The sequence below is a fragment of the Xyrauchen texanus genome, chromosome 39, assembly GCF_025860055.1.
Source record: "Xyrauchen texanus isolate HMW12.3.18 chromosome 39, RBS_HiC_50CHRs, whole genome shotgun sequence".
In the NCBI taxonomy this organism is placed as follows: domain Eukaryota; kingdom Metazoa; phylum Chordata; class Actinopteri; order Cypriniformes; family Catostomidae; genus Xyrauchen; species Xyrauchen texanus.
Genome location: NC_068314.1, coordinates 8,500,593 through 8,517,298, shown reverse-complemented (window position 1 = coordinate 8,517,298; position 16,706 = coordinate 8,500,593). Strand labels below are relative to the sequence as shown.

Genomic DNA, 16,706 nt, shown 5'->3' with positions numbered 1-16,706 from the left:
CAACATTACATTCATTACATAAAACAATTCTCAATTTTGATGATTGAAAATGTGATTCAACTTGATATTCCATTTCCATATTAATTTCTGTGTAACTGCTAAGCCTAAAAATGATCATTCTGACATAACAGACAAAAGGAGGCATAATGTTAGCCTCAGTCACCATCCACTTGCATTGCATTTTTCCCCCATGCAATAAAAGTTAATGGTGACTAATGGTAACCTTGTGCCTAATCTCTTCTTTTGTGTTCCACAGAAGAATGTCATCACAGGTTTTGTTTTCATTTCAACTATACCTTTTAAGAATTCTGTGGTATTGTATCAATCAATTATAGCAAAGAACCCTTTCATAATTGAAGTGCTAATCTAACCCGATTGCCCTCTCACAGCACTGAACTCTGTGGTCATTTTAAAGAGCTGCTTGCTTGGGTTCCAATGACAGTCCAAACTGAAATCTGCCCTACTGTAGCGGCTCACGATCATGTGTGCTGCTTACATAAAAGGAATTAGGATTAGTCCTTATTTTGCTCAGTTTCTCCACTTCCAAGCAAACTCCTTTTGTTCAGCAGATGCCACCCTTACTGGCTCACTTACATTTAGAAGCGTAACTTTTGTTGGAAGCAGATGCAATGGTCACCATCATGGTGACATTTTTGGATGAATTAATTTCTCCAGGGTTTATACTGGTTTTCATCCAAAGGAAAATTTTGTTGCTAAGAGGCTGCAACTTTATAACTCAGGATACTTACTGAATGTTTCCTTAAAGTACCAATTTATTCTCAGATGTTCTCATAAAATTGATTAGGAGAAATTAAAATCTAATGAGACAATTGAGACAATGAAGCACACCAATCAGAATGGAAGCAATAAATTAAGGAAAATATTTTGCTGCAATGAATGCCACTGATAGGAATAAAGCAAATTGCCTATCCAGTACTGTACAGTGGTGCACCTGCTGACCTGGGGAATGTTTGACTTTCAACAGCGAAGCTAGCACTTGCAGCATCAGAGCGTGCTAACTGCTCTCCAAGTATTTCATCAGAAATACACCAGAGGCAGCTGTTTTTGGCTTGCTGATGTCTGCTCTGTGTCACACAACAGTTTTATGGGTATGATGGGCCAATTAAAGTTGCCTCGGTAGCTGCTACAAAAAGTGGCAAAACTTTGGTCAGCTGTAACGTCATCTTAAAGCTGAAGTGTAAAATTTCTGTCCCACTATCATCACAAACAGAACTGCAAAAACAATCTGTGTTTTAAAACGGAATCCAGAAAAATCCCTGCGTTCCATTTGTTGTACAAACAGATAGTCCCACACCCAAATCACGTCATTGGCTGAGCCAGTGTTGCTAGTCGGGATGCTCAAACAGAGGTATGTTTTGATAGTGCCACAGAGTTACACTTTTAGGTGAAATCAATCTACAAATGGTATACTTATAGTTGACTGCATATTGAGCTAGGAAACGAGAAAAAACTAAACTTTAGCTTTAAATGACAATCACTAAAATGTATTAAGAGTTATTTTATGCCAGTTTCACGTTACTTAAATTTCATATTTTTGCTTTAAAAACTGTTACAGTTATGCTCTAGCGTGAAGTAAAACCAGACGATTTTTAGGTGTAACCTCTTCTAATATTTGTACATATTAATTTCCCTTCTGTGAGGGTATTCAGGTACTCACGATTGCGTTTAGTTTCCTCATCATCCTCCTCATTCTCCGGGTCGATGTCTTCTGCCTGTGTGATCCAATCCAAATAACCTTTCAGATCTTCCTCCAGCTGTTGTTTCTCACGCAGCTTTTGGAAGTCTCCACGAGCCTTCGCCTTCTCTCGTTCTTTAGAGAACTCTCTGGGTTCAGAAACAGTTTTACCTCAGTATACTTATAATGATCATACGTACTTACACTGCATTAAATGATCTGTCTGTCTAGAAATCATCTTTCACTCAACCCACAGCAAATACAGCAATCTTATTTCAAACCTTAAGAAAAATAATTTTTTCTATACATTAGAGGTGTGGTAAAAAAAATATATACATTGAGAAGGGCCTCCAATAATGGGGGACAACTGGACCTTTGTACCACATCTAAGCACTTTCAGCTGGGGACGTGGATATAAACACGGAGACAGCACGCAAAAGTGAAAGCCGCTGGGCCAGAGCGCATGATGATGAAAGAACTGTCCACACCATCCATCGGACTAGCTAAGACCAGCCTGGCCAGCCAGACAAAATGAGAACAGCTTGACCAGCCAAGGAGACCATGCTGGGAGACCAGCTAAAACCCGTCAGACTAGCTAAGACCACACTGACCAGCTAAAAAAAAAGTTATTAAAACCCCTCTAAATCCAGCCTGACCAGCTATGACCAGCTTGGGAGACCAGCCTGACCAAGTAAAATCAGCCTTACCAGCTATAACTTGTCTGACCAGCTAAAAACCTCCATCAGACCAGCCTGATCAGATATAAACAGGCTAGGAGACCAACTACGACCAGCTGTAATAGTTAAGACTATCCTGAGTGTTACAAACCTCCCTAAAACCAGCCTGACCAGCTATGATCAGGCTGGGAGACCATCTTGACCAGCTAAAACCAGTCTGACCAGCTAAGACCAACCGGACTAGCTTACACCAGCCTGACCAGATAAGACCATGCTGGGAGACCATCTGACTAGCTAAGACAAGCCTGACCAGCTTAAAAAAAAAGTGTTCAAAACCCCTCTAAATCCAGCCTGACCAGCTATTACCAGCTAAGACCAGCTGTAATAGTTAAGACCAGCCTGTGCAGCTAAGACCAGCAAGACTAGCTAGGACTAGCCTGACCAGCCAAGACAATGCTGGGAGACCAACCCGACTAGATAAGACCAGCCTGAACAACTAAAAAAAAAAGTGATTAAAGCCCTTCTAAATCCAGCCTGACCAGCTATGACCAGTTTGGGAGACCAACAAAGACCAGCCTGAACAGCTAAAAATCAACCTGACCAGCAAAAAGTGTTCAAAACCTTCCTAAGACCAGCCTGTCCAGCCAAGATCATGCTAGGAGAAAAAAAAAAAAGACCAGGCTGACCAGCTATGATCAGGCAATGAGAGCAGCTAAGACTAGCCAACCATCTTTATTTATTTATTTCAGGAGTAAAGTTGTGATTTGAAAGAGAAATTATTAAAATTTTAAATACAAAATGTCTGGTAATTGTGCTGCACAAATTCAAAATTAATAGTTGAGTTCACCTTCGATTTCACATGCTTACTGCAAGCAATTCCATTTTATTGCTGTAAAATAAAAACAAAAACACTTATAAATTGCAAGCAATTCCAACCACTAAAGTAAATGTTCTCTATGTTCACATAAAGCAAAATAAACCAGACACAATCGCTTCAACTTCCTACCAGCAGGGTGCATGCTTGTCCAATTCACTTGCAAACACACTCAAAAGTCACAGAGTGTCAGAGGCATTCTTAATAAAACAGCATATACACAAAAATAAAATCTAAACCAGAAGATTGTTTAAGTTGCAAATTGTATACAGTAAGTTCCACCGTAGGGCAGATCATCTACATCTTGTAGCAGAATATTAATAACCACTTGAAGAAAGAGCTTGCAGAACTCATGGACACAGGAATCAAATTAATGTCACCCGTTGAAGGGAGGTCAGAAAATATACAAGTTAAGGATCTATTACGGTCAACGTAAAGTTTCAGAAGCAAACACTAGCTAGACCTATGATAAATTAACACCAAATATCAGAACATTATAACATTGTTCTTGAGAATGTTAGAATATGTTAAGGCCTCTTTAATCTCAAAACATCAAGGAGAGTTTGATTCATTATTATATGACCCTTTTAATAGTGTGATTTACAGTCTTTTTGGGAAACTCGACCTATCTCAATACTGTCAGCAGATAAGAACAATTTGCCCAGCAGATGTGAGAATCACCTCACAGCACACATCACTCTGATGTCGTAATCAAACTCCAGATAACACCTGATCTGTAGAAACTACAAATTACAGAATGCATGCTGTAAAATGTAATTTGTAATGTATTCCATTAGATTACTCAAGGTCAGTAACGTATTCTAAATACTTTGGATTACTTCTTCAGAATTGATAGATTTTTTTTTCACTTGTATTGACTATAAAAATTCTGCCAATACAGTAAGACAAAATACACATGTTAAAAATACATTCTCTGAAAAAACTTAAATCTTATGCAGCGTTGTTTCTAAAACAAGATAAAGCAAATTTATCTTGTTTTAATGATTTTTTGATATTTTACAGGAAAACAATACAAGTATTATCAAGAATATAATTTTTGCCCTAATATCAAAAGTCTTACTAGTAAAAAAGTAATTATTATCTGTCTTGCTTTTGGTCAAACTGTGCAGCATCAGCAGCACATTCACATGCTTAGCATAGTATGACTATATTTTTTCTAGCAGTAGCTAGTCTCAGTACTTGCTCTGCAGCATCAGCATTTTAGAGGATTTAGTCCGCCAAGACCAATATTCTATGAATATGTCATAACCACATTAACATGCTAAATCTTTAAAAAGTTTTCATGGCTGAACAGATCAGTTATGCTAAATAGGCTTTATAATTTATTTCATTCAAAGCTAAATAAATTAGTTAATAATAAAATGTGGGTTTTCTTTGGCTATGACTGAAGGTGTGCTTGAAACTGATCCACGATCAGATCTATCGTCAAACTGCACTCTTCACCCCATGGAAATGTACAGAAAAACTGTCCTAGCACAAGGTTCAACACAAAAATGAACCCAGAATGATCAGACTAACAAAGTAGATCCAAGGTTTCTCCCAGCCAATGGCATCATTTACCTACATGGTCCCAAACAGGGTGGTCTACCGTATAACAGAGAGAAACTCCAAGACGTTTAGTCCTGGGAGAGAGAGAGAGAAAGGTGAAAACGGAGATCAGAGACTGTGGTTAGGAGAAAAGAGGAGCAGCTCACCCGCTCAACACACCCAGAACCAGGTTCAGGACGAAGAAAGAGCCGAAGATGACCAAACTGACAAAGTACACCCACGGCAGCTCCAAACCCATAGCATCATTCATCTGAGAGAAAGAGGAAGGGGAAGAGAAAGGAGAAGAGGAAGGTGGAAGGGGAAAAGAAAGGGGAAGTGTAAAAGGAAGGTCAAGGAAGGGGAATGGGATAAGGAAGAGGAAGAGAAGGGGTAAGAGGAAGAATAGGAAGTGGAAAAAAGAAAAAGGAAGAGAGAAATAGAAAAAATGAAAAAGTATGAAACAGAAACCTAATGAGGAAAAGTTCAAATATAGCCCTGGAGAAGATAGAAGATGAGTGGTGGGACTATGAAAGACACTAACAATATATTTTATACATTATATCAAAACAAATGTAAAAGATTGTAAGTTAAATAAAAATAAATACAACTAAATACAAACTATTACTTAGGTTATTGAATGACAAACTTCAAACAAGCAAACAAATTCACACACTTGTTTTGAACAATAAAACTACTATAAAGCAGTTTATTCACTCAGGTCATTGCAGAAAGTATAATAAAATTTTAGTCAAAACATTAATTTGCTTTAAACTCAAATAGTCTCAAAAGGAAACTTCACTCTAGCAGTGGTTAGGCTAGGTTTATACCACTGGAAAAACAGTCCAGTTGCTTTGAAGTCAAATTATTCGAGGCTTTTAGGCTAAACTAACTGAATCATATGTTGCTATAAATGTGTGGTATGGAGAACTGTAGGAAATGCAGAGGATAATGTGAGAGGTGGGTGTTTCTCAGCAGAGCGCAATGGTCAGTCACAGACCCTTGAATTCCTGCTTCAGAGTGTGGGCTGCTTGTTTGAGCATCTCACATTCTCCTCAAAGCAGAAATGACTGTTGAGTACAACATCTACATAAACAAAACATGATTCCTTTGCGCAAACATATAATGAACAATTAAAGGAATATTCTGAGTTAAGCTCAATCGACAGCTTTTGTAGCATAGAATTGATTATCAAAACATTTTTTTTTTACTTGTGTAACGGCAGCCAGCTGGTAAGTGATAGCTGTGCTGTGTGTTAACCTCACTCTCTTGGCCTTAAGAGACTTACTAGCAACAGAGGCTAGAGGCAATGGCTTTTCTAGCGCAGATCCTGCATGGTGTGGGTCGAGAAGGACCGGTGACACTGGTGTGAGGATTAGGGGGCGGAGTATATATCAAGTACCAGCTGCCACCTGTTACACTCACCCCTCTGATCCTCACTCCCATATGGGTCATGGCACCACTGTAACTGGTCCTGCTCGACCCACTCCGAGCAGGATTCTGTTTCAGCCGGCATAGGAGGTGGATGCATGTATCAGTCGCTATTGTGCCTCTTGAGGACAGGGGAGCGAGGTTTGCACATACTGAACAGATATCACGTACCAGCTGGCACCTGTTACTCTTGACCCTCATTTTCTGTAAAAAAAAATAAAAGCAAAAATCTGGGTTACAATGAATGTGACTGGATCCAATTTTCTTATGTTAAAATACAAACGTTTTCTAAAGTATAGCAACAAGATATAAACAATATGTCTATAAACAGGATTTTAGTGTGATAAAAATCGCTTACTAACCTTTCCTGTGCCATGACAATGTAATGTCAACAATCCTAAAACCCTAAATGACTGTAAAAATTACGATTTAAATAATTCATGAGTTTTAACATAAGAATTAATGTTAAATTGGTCACATTCACTTCTGTTGTAATTGCCTCACTGTAACCTAGATTTTTGCTTTTTTTAAGAAAAGGATGAATGAATCGAAATAAATCTTTGGCCTGTTACCATAGATGACTCTTATTGTGTTTATGTATGTTAGCTTGCTAACTACTAATGTGCATGTTTCATTATTATACAGTGTTAAACTTAACCATGCCGAGTATAAAAATACCATATTTTTCTAGCTAATATCTAGCTACTTTATTGTTCTACCATCCTAACAACTTCAGTAGTCCACATTATAACAGTGGTAATCTTCCAAACACATTATATCATCCAAAGAAAACTAACACTTTACATATTCTTACACGTTCCAACAGAAAGATGTTTTGGTGGTCCATGGATATTTGTTGCTAGAGTGATAACATGTTAACATTGTGAGACTAAACTGAGCTAATAGTTAACTGTATACCAAAGAATTTAGCATGCAAATTAGCATGTTAATACTCACCCAGTAAAGTACATCTGTCCAGCCCTCCATCGTAATGCACTGAAACACAGTTAGCATGGCAAACATGAAGTTGTCGAAGTTTGTGATGCCTTCATTGGGTCCATGCCAGCCCTCCTTGCATACTGTACCGTTAATGGGGCATGTGCGGCCATGACCGTTAACAGCGCATGGAGCTGGTTCGTCCTCTGCTATTAATTCTGCAAGGAAAGGAGCAGAGATACAATATGAATAAATTACAACAGTACACTCTTGAAATATTGCAGAGCTGAGCGTATTATTATTAAAGATATATAATAGATATTTCCAGGTTTTCTATGACAGTGTAAAAACTGATGCTAAGTTAGAGTCAGAATTATGATATTCTGTCAAGATGGGGCTTCTAAAACTGTAAAAAAGCACCGTTTAATTTATATAAAATGTTTTACAGGTTGACAAATCAACCAGTATATATATAATATTTAACGATATTAGTTGTATATTCAATCCAAGCACAAAAGTCACATACCTGTCCCTTTAAAGTAACATGAAGCATGCATTTTTCCGATGAAAAGCTCAAGTCCGATGATGGCATAGATGATAATGACAAACAGAACCAGTAGAGCGATGTGAAGGAGAGGAACCATGGCTTTAATGATGGAGTTCAACACCACTTGTAAACCTGAAGATACACAAGTATGTAAGATTATATATGCAGAAGAATTCCACCAACATGAAATGAAAAAAACCCAGCCTTTCATTTTGGAATGTTTCCACATCATAAATCAAACGGCCCAGGCAGAGCCGGCCCAAGGCATAAGCGAACTAAGCAGCTGCTTAGGGCCCCGGTGGCCACCAGGGGGCCCCCAAGAGCACATCATTATTATTATTTTTTTTTTTTTGTGATTATACTGTCAATGGACAATGGTAATTATACAAAACGCAATATTAAATGCAATATTATGTTAACAGGCTGCAGGATGCAAGCACATTCAGACAGCAAAACAGCAATGTCACAAAAAAGGACATATCCTCTGGTGCAAAGAAAAGGAAAAAGAAGAAAACAGAAGAAGAGAAAAACAGCACGATAAAGTTATGTTAAGTAGCTAGGCGGTTAAGAGCTAACATTAGCTGGCTAGTTAGTTAACATAGCCTTTGTAGCATATCTGCTTTTTTAGGAAAGTTTGATTAAACATCAGTAAATAGCCTTGACATCTTAATATATTATAGTACAACATATTACTTAGCAAGTTTAGATTAAAGTTTTTGTCTTCTGTGTAAAAATAACTTTCCTGTGTATATATTTTTTGTAATAAAAATAAGCTTCTGTTCCATAAACTTTGTACTGATAACAACTTAACATTATTTACATTAGTCTATCATTTGGGGGTCTTTGCTATTATATTCCAATATCATTATGCCTCAATTAGCTAGTTATAGATTAAGAGTTGTTGTTTAGGTGTACAGATGGCTTGCTGCTGTGTATAATAATTTGTGTTGAGAAAATAACATATTTTGTCAAATATTCTGTCAAATATGTATTCTTATGAAACATCCCTAGGAGCACTGTTGAAATATTTTTGGACGTGGGGCACAACGAACGCCACCTGTCCCAAGTGCCAGTGCTACAGCTGATGATGATTTTTCAACAATCCCAGATCAATATATTTATATGGATAAACCATGCCTTTGTTTCTGACAGACAGTTGCATTACATCTAACATGGCTAGCTTTTATTATTATTTTCATCTTTCATCAGGTCCATCCTGTGCATGCGAGGAGCACTTCCCAGCATGTACATCCACTGATGTGGTCATCTATCCTGTCTGACTCAGAAAGGACTGATCTGGTAAGCAGAGGGTCACTGCCTATAAAGGAAAACTTCACATTCCCTGAAAAACCTGATGGCCGAAGCTTCCACTACACCTACAGAAAGTTCATTAATGGGGAAATAATGTATGAGGAGCTGCTCACTTATTCAAAAAGAAATGATACTGTCTACAGCTTCTACTGCTAATTGTTCTGTAGGAAGTACACAGAATTGGTAACAGATGGACAGCAAGATTGGGTAAATATAGGTGTGCTACTGTCACATTTAAAACCGTAGAAGGGTAAAATCATGCCAGGCAGACATTGGTATGTTGTAAGCAACACAGCTACAACTAATAAAATTGATAAGGGGCGTGTTAGATTTATAGTGTGCGAATAATCAAGCATTGACAATATTCAATCATATTGGTGGCACCGAGGGGCCCCCAAATCAAATTCTGCTTAGGGCCCCATAAAGGCTTGGGCATCCTCATTGGTCAGAAAGGCCCCTCCGCAACCTGATCTCCTGATCTTCCATGCAGAGTTAAAGCAGACTTCTCTTTTGTAAGGTTACAAGGACCATCAGATTTGCACAACTCTAAGACATTTCTTCTTAATCTAGCCTTGCTAGATAATGCTGAAAATCGCTTTGAACTGTGGTAACATTTGTCCCTGACAAATTAATGATTATAGACTGATGGACCTCTTTAAAATGTGTGTAACGATGTGCAATCACCTATAATTGATAAATATAATCTTTAATTTGATATGATTCATCTCATTCTACTAACAATGGTATCTATAAGGTTTAACTTGATAAAATACAATGATGTGTAAAACCAATATGACTTTGTAACCAGGGATTTTCATATTTTATTACCTACACGTATAACATCCATGAAAAATGTTTATGTTTAGTATGTAAGAATTTGTTTGGGTATGCAGAGAAAGCTGATGGCATAGAATATCATGTCTCTTGTACCATTCTCAAGATTTAAAAGCTCATGCCCAGTTGACCATGTGACTCTGAAAAGTCACTTCTGATTGCCGCAGGACACTTTTGGGATGTGGCAAATTTCAGTTCAAATAGTTCCAAACAGGAAGAACACGTTCTCTCTTCACTTCTTCTCCGGTCTCTTTTCTTCTGCCTTCACGTGCTTCATCTTCTGCTCTGCTGACTGATCAGACTTCGCTGACTCCTCCTCATGCGAGATCCACGGAAGCGCGGCACTCGACGTCCCGAGAACGAGTGAGAAGGCCTCGCTTCACAGCTAACCTCACCATTCATACAGACAATAAATTTGATCACACTGAGATCAAAACTTAGACGGAACGAACTTTCGACAAAGAACCAAGCCACACAAAGAACGTAAGGAAACACCACAAAGACACGCAAGTACATCTCCAATATTGTGCTCAAATTGCTGGTGTATTAATTAAATAATTTGGGTAATCTGATAGCAAATCGATGTAGACTCAAAGAAGGATAAATGAGGTATAAGGTATTGTCAACAGACTCTGTTAAGTTCATGTTCACTGTACTGATCATTTTATTTCACATCCTGTCACTTTTCACCAACCTGTCTCATGTATATGTGTTAGATTAGATTTATGTTTAGAATAGTAATAAAGTTTGTCTGTGTTCAAAGACGACATGACTGTGTTATATTTTGATAAATAATCTCATCCCTGTTTCTGAAAGATTTCGCTTCAAAGCTGTACCTAAATAAGTGTGAAATTATTTTCAATATGTCATGAGAATAATATCACTCCAATAAGTGAATTAATCACTTATTAAATCTAATTCCTTACAGTAGAAATTGTGAGCTGATATAACAAGACATTGTATTACGATTTCAATGGTGGAGAATCTATATCAAATAATCTAGTTATTTGTCATTTATCTAATTTATAATGGTTGTTGAACGTGACTAATTCTGTTATACATGTCCTTACCTAATAAGGTACATACAATAAGGACAGTTTAATATAGTTCATAGCTCACAAATTTTGAGGCTCTAAATTCCCTTCTAAATTTATCATACCAAATATCCTTACGGTGGTAGAATGCATGCAAAATACCCTACATAACTGATCCCGTCCATATCTCTAAATTATATATGTAATACCCTACAATTATTCAAGCGCAAATGTACACTTGTCCACTAGGTTTTGAGTGCATTTAAGTAAAAACATTTGCATCTATTTCCAATGACACACACACACAGAGACAGACACACACACATGTCTTCAGGGCATTAAGTTTGACAGCTTGTTTCGGAAGAACACTCCTAAGGGGCTGCAGTAAGGAATACTGCTCTTTTCCTGCCATATGGCTACATTCTGCAGCATCTCTCACCCCACATCCTCCCCTGTGTGGGGGTCCGGTGATCTGGGGATTCAGTAGCTGACAGTCAATATTTTTTGCATTACATAATTTGCAATGTTGAATTGGAGTGGAAGGTGAGTTTGTTTGTTTTTTAGCAACAATCTGGCTCCATTCTGCTTGTAACAGCAACATGAACTCTGATTGGTGGATCTCTTTTCAGAATTATGGGTTGTGTAGTTTTCACCTGCAATTCGGCTATTAATAAAATTTCTTAATGAATCTGAAATATCACAAGTACTGTAGCTCTACGTAAGCATACATCATGGCATGTCTTGAAAGGTTTCCTCTTGAATATGTTATTGTTGAAAATAAATTTCTCTATAAAGAAAATAAATGGGAACAACATTTGTAACACCTAATGAAGCTAAGATGTGTGCTTTTACTCACTGGGCACTCCTGAGACCAGACGAAGTGGTCGCAGCACTCGAAAGGCTCTGAGGGCTTTGACATCAAAACCTCCAGGTTTTCCTCCATGACCATGCACGGGCGGATGGGCTTTAACAGCATCCTTCTCTCCATCTTTGGTCAAAACTTCCAAGACAACACTAAACAACCTGGAAAGCAATAAATTAATGGTAAACACTCTGAAGAACAAAAATAGACGGTGACCAACATGAAAAATAACTGTACTTTTACATTTTATTAATAAAAATGTAAGTGGTGCTCGCCTATGCATACGTTGCTGACACAATACAAGGGTACCGTGGGTGGTTTTTGGGGCTTTGTTTTGCGATTGCTAAGGTGTTCAGAGTGGTGGCTAGGACATTGCAAAGTGGTTTCTAATGGATTTCCCAATGGTTACTAGAATGTTGCAAGGGCGTTGTTAGGGTGTTCTGGGTGGGTTCTTTATAGTTGCCTACAGCTCCAGTTCAAAGATCCAACCCCAAAGTCTATGGTATTCTGGTACCTACTCTAGATCGAAAACCTTCAGTCTGATAATAAGGTGATGGAATACCTTTCTTTAACAAGTGCCATGATCTTAGGGAACATTTATTTCTGCAGCACAAATTGTGCAGGTATTACACAATTAATGGGCCGTTTAGACCAAACGCATTCTTGTGTTAGCTAGACGCAGCACAACAAATAGAACCTTCAACCTTCCATAAATGTGCCATAAAATAAACAAGAACTCAATTTATATGAACAAAATCAGAGGGATAATCTGCTGTATGTGTATGTGCAGAACACAGGAAATAAAGCATTTAAATTGGATGACAAAATAATAAATAATATACAAAAGATTATTTGAATATATTTATTTTTAATTATTATTTAAAAATGAAAACGTTTCTGTATCTTTTAGTGAACGTGTAATATTAACACATATTATAATTTATTGTATTAGTTAATAATTATTTTATTGTTTTATTATTTTTTGTTTGGTTAATGATTATAATTATTTTTTAATTATTTTATTGTTTTAAGTTTTACTATAATTATAATTCTATTTAAATTATTACTATGATTTATAGTCGAAGTATCAAACATGCTGACTACGAATGTGTTTTAATAATCACAAAACCTGTATAATAAAACCTTCAATAACCGATAATCTATGTGTAAGTATTGCTGGCTAATCTTTAACCACAGAGGGGTTACTGTGTAGGCACCAATGATAAATGACAGCTTCATGAACAGAGCAATATGAAGAGACATGGAGAGAGAGAGAGAGAGAGAGAGAGAGAGAGAGAGAGAGAGAGAGAGAGAGAGAGAGAGAAAGAGAGAGAGAGAGAGAGAGAGAGAGAGAGAGCTCTTTTTGCACAAACTGATCGAAATGTGACCTAGCTACCCAGTGGACTGTGTGTTTGAGAGAGAGAGAGAGAGAGAGAGAGAGAGAGAGAGAGAGAGAGGAGACAGAGAGAGAAATACAGAGGAATAAAGAGTATACACAGTATGAGATGATCTAGAGTGAAGACTCAAACAGTAGGCTAACACAATTAGCAGTGAGAAGAATAGAAACGGAAGACAATGATATAGGACATGAAAATGTAAAAAGTGGAATAAGAAGATAGGGGCAGCAGAACAGAGACATAAAATTCAGCAAATAAATTAAGCCTAAAAATAACCATAAACTAAGATCAAGAAATGACCCTTTGAAGACAATTAAAATAGGAAGAGGAAGTTGAACAGTAAAAAAAATACAAAAATAAAGAGAAATAGAGAAAAGAGGAAGATAAAGAGGAAGTGGTAAAGGAAAAGAAAAGATATAGGAAAGTGAAGAGAAATAAAAAGTGGAGCAAATGCAAAGAGGAAGGAAAAACTGAGAGAGCAAGAAATAGGAAGAGAAAGATGAAGTGAAAGATAAACAGGAAGATAAAGAGAAGTAAACAGAAGAACAGAAAGAAAGAGAAACAGTAAGAGAACAAAATATGTGAAAACGTAATGTGAACAAGAACTAAGAAGAGCAAGTGGAAAAGGAAGAGAAATTGAATGAGGAAGAGAAAGAAAGAGAAACAGAAATAGAATGAGAAAGAGAAAGCAGAAGAGGAAGCTGTGGAGGATGAGAAAGAGGAAACAGAAGGAAAAAGAAAGATTTAATGACAAACTGAATTATATTTTTAATCTTTATCCTTATTGCTAAAGTGCTAGTCATTTAATTCTTAAATAATAATTAATTCGTCCCTTATTGTTAAATTTCATGGTTGTCACTTTCTTAGTTTACAAAGTGTACATCCATCACTCAAATCCAATTTTCGTATGCATCAAAGCAATTAAGCCACTGATTCTAATGAAAGTCTATCCTGATCTCTGAACTCAAATGTCACTACTTAGCTGTAAGAAGTGTCTACAAACAATGCAAACTGCAGCTAAGCTTTGGAATGCTGGCAGATGAAACATACCCAATGACGACAATGACGAAATCCAGCATGTTCCATCCATTTCGGACATATGCATTCTGGTGCATCACCAAGCCATACGCTATAATCTTCAGGAAGGTTTCGATTGTGAAAATGATAAGGAAGGCATATTCAACTGTTTCCTGTGTGAGAGAGAAAGAAAATAATATATAAGATAAACGATGGTGAAAAGCACACAATGGTTTAAAAGCAACATTGTAAATGACAAAGATTACCCTACACTGCAACTAATATTTTTCTGACTCAGACTCAGTTTTGTTATCTTGCTTAAAGTAAAACTATCTTAAAACCCTTAAAATAAGATATATTAACTTGAGAAGCTAAATGTACAGTGCATTCAGAAAGTTTTCAGACCCCTTATTTGTTTCACATTTTGTTATATTGCAGCCTTATGCTACATTGTATTAAAAATAAAACAAATAAGTATTTAGACCCTTTGCTATGACACTTGAAATTTAGCTCAGGTGCATACCATTTCTCTGGATGATCTTTGAGATGTTTCTACACTTGGATTGGAGTCCATCTGTGGCAAATTAAATTGATTGGACATGATTTGGAAAGACACACACCTGTCTATATAAGGTCTCACAGCTGAAAATGCATATCAGAGCAAAAACCAAGCCATGAGATCAAAGGAACTGCCTGCAGAGCTCAGAGACAGGATTGTGTCGAGGCACAGATCTGGGGAAGGCTACAAAAAATATTTGGCTCCATTGAAAGTTCCCAAGAGCACAGTGGCCTCCATAATTCTTAAATGGAAAGGCTACAAAAATGTTTGGCTGCACTGAAGGTTCCCAAGAGTACAGTGGCCTCGATAATTCATAAACGAAAGAAGTTTGGAACAACCAGAACTCTTCCTAGAGCTGGCTACCTGGCCTAACTGAGCAGTCGGGGGAGAAGGGCCTTAGTAAGGGAGGTGTCCAAGAACCTGATGGTCACTCTGGTTGAGCTCCAGAGATTGTGTGTAGAGATGGGAGAAACTTGCAGAAGGACAATCATCACTGCAACACTCCACTGATCTGAGTTTTATGGCAGAGTGGTCAGATGGAAGCCTCTCCTCAGTGCAAGACACATGAAGGCCTGCTTGGAATTTGCAAAAAAGCACCTAAAGGACTCTCAAACTGTGAGAAACAAGATTCTCTGGTTAGAAATGAAGGTTTGGCCTCAATTCTAAGTGTCATGTCTGGAGGAAACCAGGCACCACTCATCACTTACGCAATACCATACCAATGGTGAAGCATGGTGGTGGTAACGTCATGCTGTGGGGGTGTTTTTAAGTGGCAGAGACTGGGGGACTGGTCAGGGTTGAAAGAAAACTGAATGCAGCAACATACACAGATATCCTTAATGAAAACCTGGTTCAGAGCACTCAGGACCTCAGACTGGGCCAAAGGTTCACCTTCCAACAGGACAATGACCCTAAGCACACAGCCAATGGCCCTAAGCACACAGCCAAGACAACTCAAGAGTGGCTTTGGGACAACTCTGTGAATGTCCTTGAGTGACCCAGCCAGTGCCAGAGCCTGGGAGACCTGAAAATGGCTGTCCAATGACAGCCCCAATCCAACCTGACAAAGCTTGAGAGGATCTGCAGAACAAAATGGCAGAAAATCCCCAAATCCAGGAGTGCAAATCTTTTTGCATCATACCTAAAAAGACTTGAGGCTATAATCACTGCCAAAGATGCTTCAACTAAGTGCTGAGTTAAGGGTCAAAATACTTATGTCAATGTAATGATTTTGTTGTTTTTTTATAAATTTGCATATTTATCAAACATCAGGTTTTTACTTTGTCATTATGGGGTATGGAGTGTAGACTGATGTGGGTAAAAAAGTAATTTAAAGAATTTTAGCACAAGGCTGCAACATATGAAAATGTGAAAAAATGAAGGGGTCTGAATACTTTCTGAATGCACTGTTTGTAATTTTTATGTCATTTTATTTTCAAACAAAATGTTAACCAAACACTGAAGTTTACCAAATCGTTCACATGGATCAATAGGCTAAAGGTACGTACACACTGCCAGCGACATCGCGCGCGACAACGACTCAATACCATTCATTTTCAATGCGAGCACAGCGACTTCCGGCGATAAGAGCTGTCGCGACCGTTGGCGCTAGATGTGGGCGTGTCCAGCGACGCGACAAAGTTGAGAAAAGTTCAACTTTGGAGCGACTAACGGAAGCGACAGCCAATAGGAGAGACGACGGGAGAGCTCACGTGATCCTTCTCTCTTTCTCTCAGCTCCTGCAGTAACGGAAAGATGGATGAGGCTAATTCTTGCTGTTAGAAATGTTCCAGTGCTCTATGATATGTCTCTTCCCACGTACAAGGACATTTTAAAGAAAAATACTGCGTGGAAAGGTGTATCTGAGATCGCGGGGATTTTATGGACCCAGACAGACCGACATTTGCATTTTACGCGCAGATAAACAGCCGCTCTGGCAAACAGCACGCCTTGTTTCTCATTCATCTTTGATATAAAGCATTTTAT

The 16,706-nt window shown here is 37.9% G+C and overlaps 1 protein-coding gene across 1 annotated transcript in view; it reads right to left on the bottom strand.

Annotated features, from left to right (window-relative positions):
- The window catches only part of LOC127632754 (voltage-dependent L-type calcium channel subunit alpha-1D-like), a 179,249-nt gene that overhangs the window by 81,492 nt on the left and 81,051 nt on the right, over positions 1–16,706 (bottom strand). Inside the window, exons 4-9 of the mRNA XM_052111512.1 lie at positions 14,195–14,334; positions 11,742–11,908; positions 7,686–7,838; positions 7,181–7,377; positions 4,963–5,066; positions 1,679–1,845 (exon numbers count right to left, since the gene is read on the bottom strand). Coding sequence (XP_051967472.1) covers positions 1,679–1,845; positions 4,963–5,066; positions 7,181–7,377; positions 7,686–7,838; positions 11,742–11,908; positions 14,195–14,334 — 928 coding nt within the window. The remainder of the gene's footprint in view (positions 1–1,678; positions 1,846–4,962; positions 5,067–7,180; positions 7,378–7,685; positions 7,839–11,741; positions 11,909–14,194; positions 14,335–16,706) is intronic.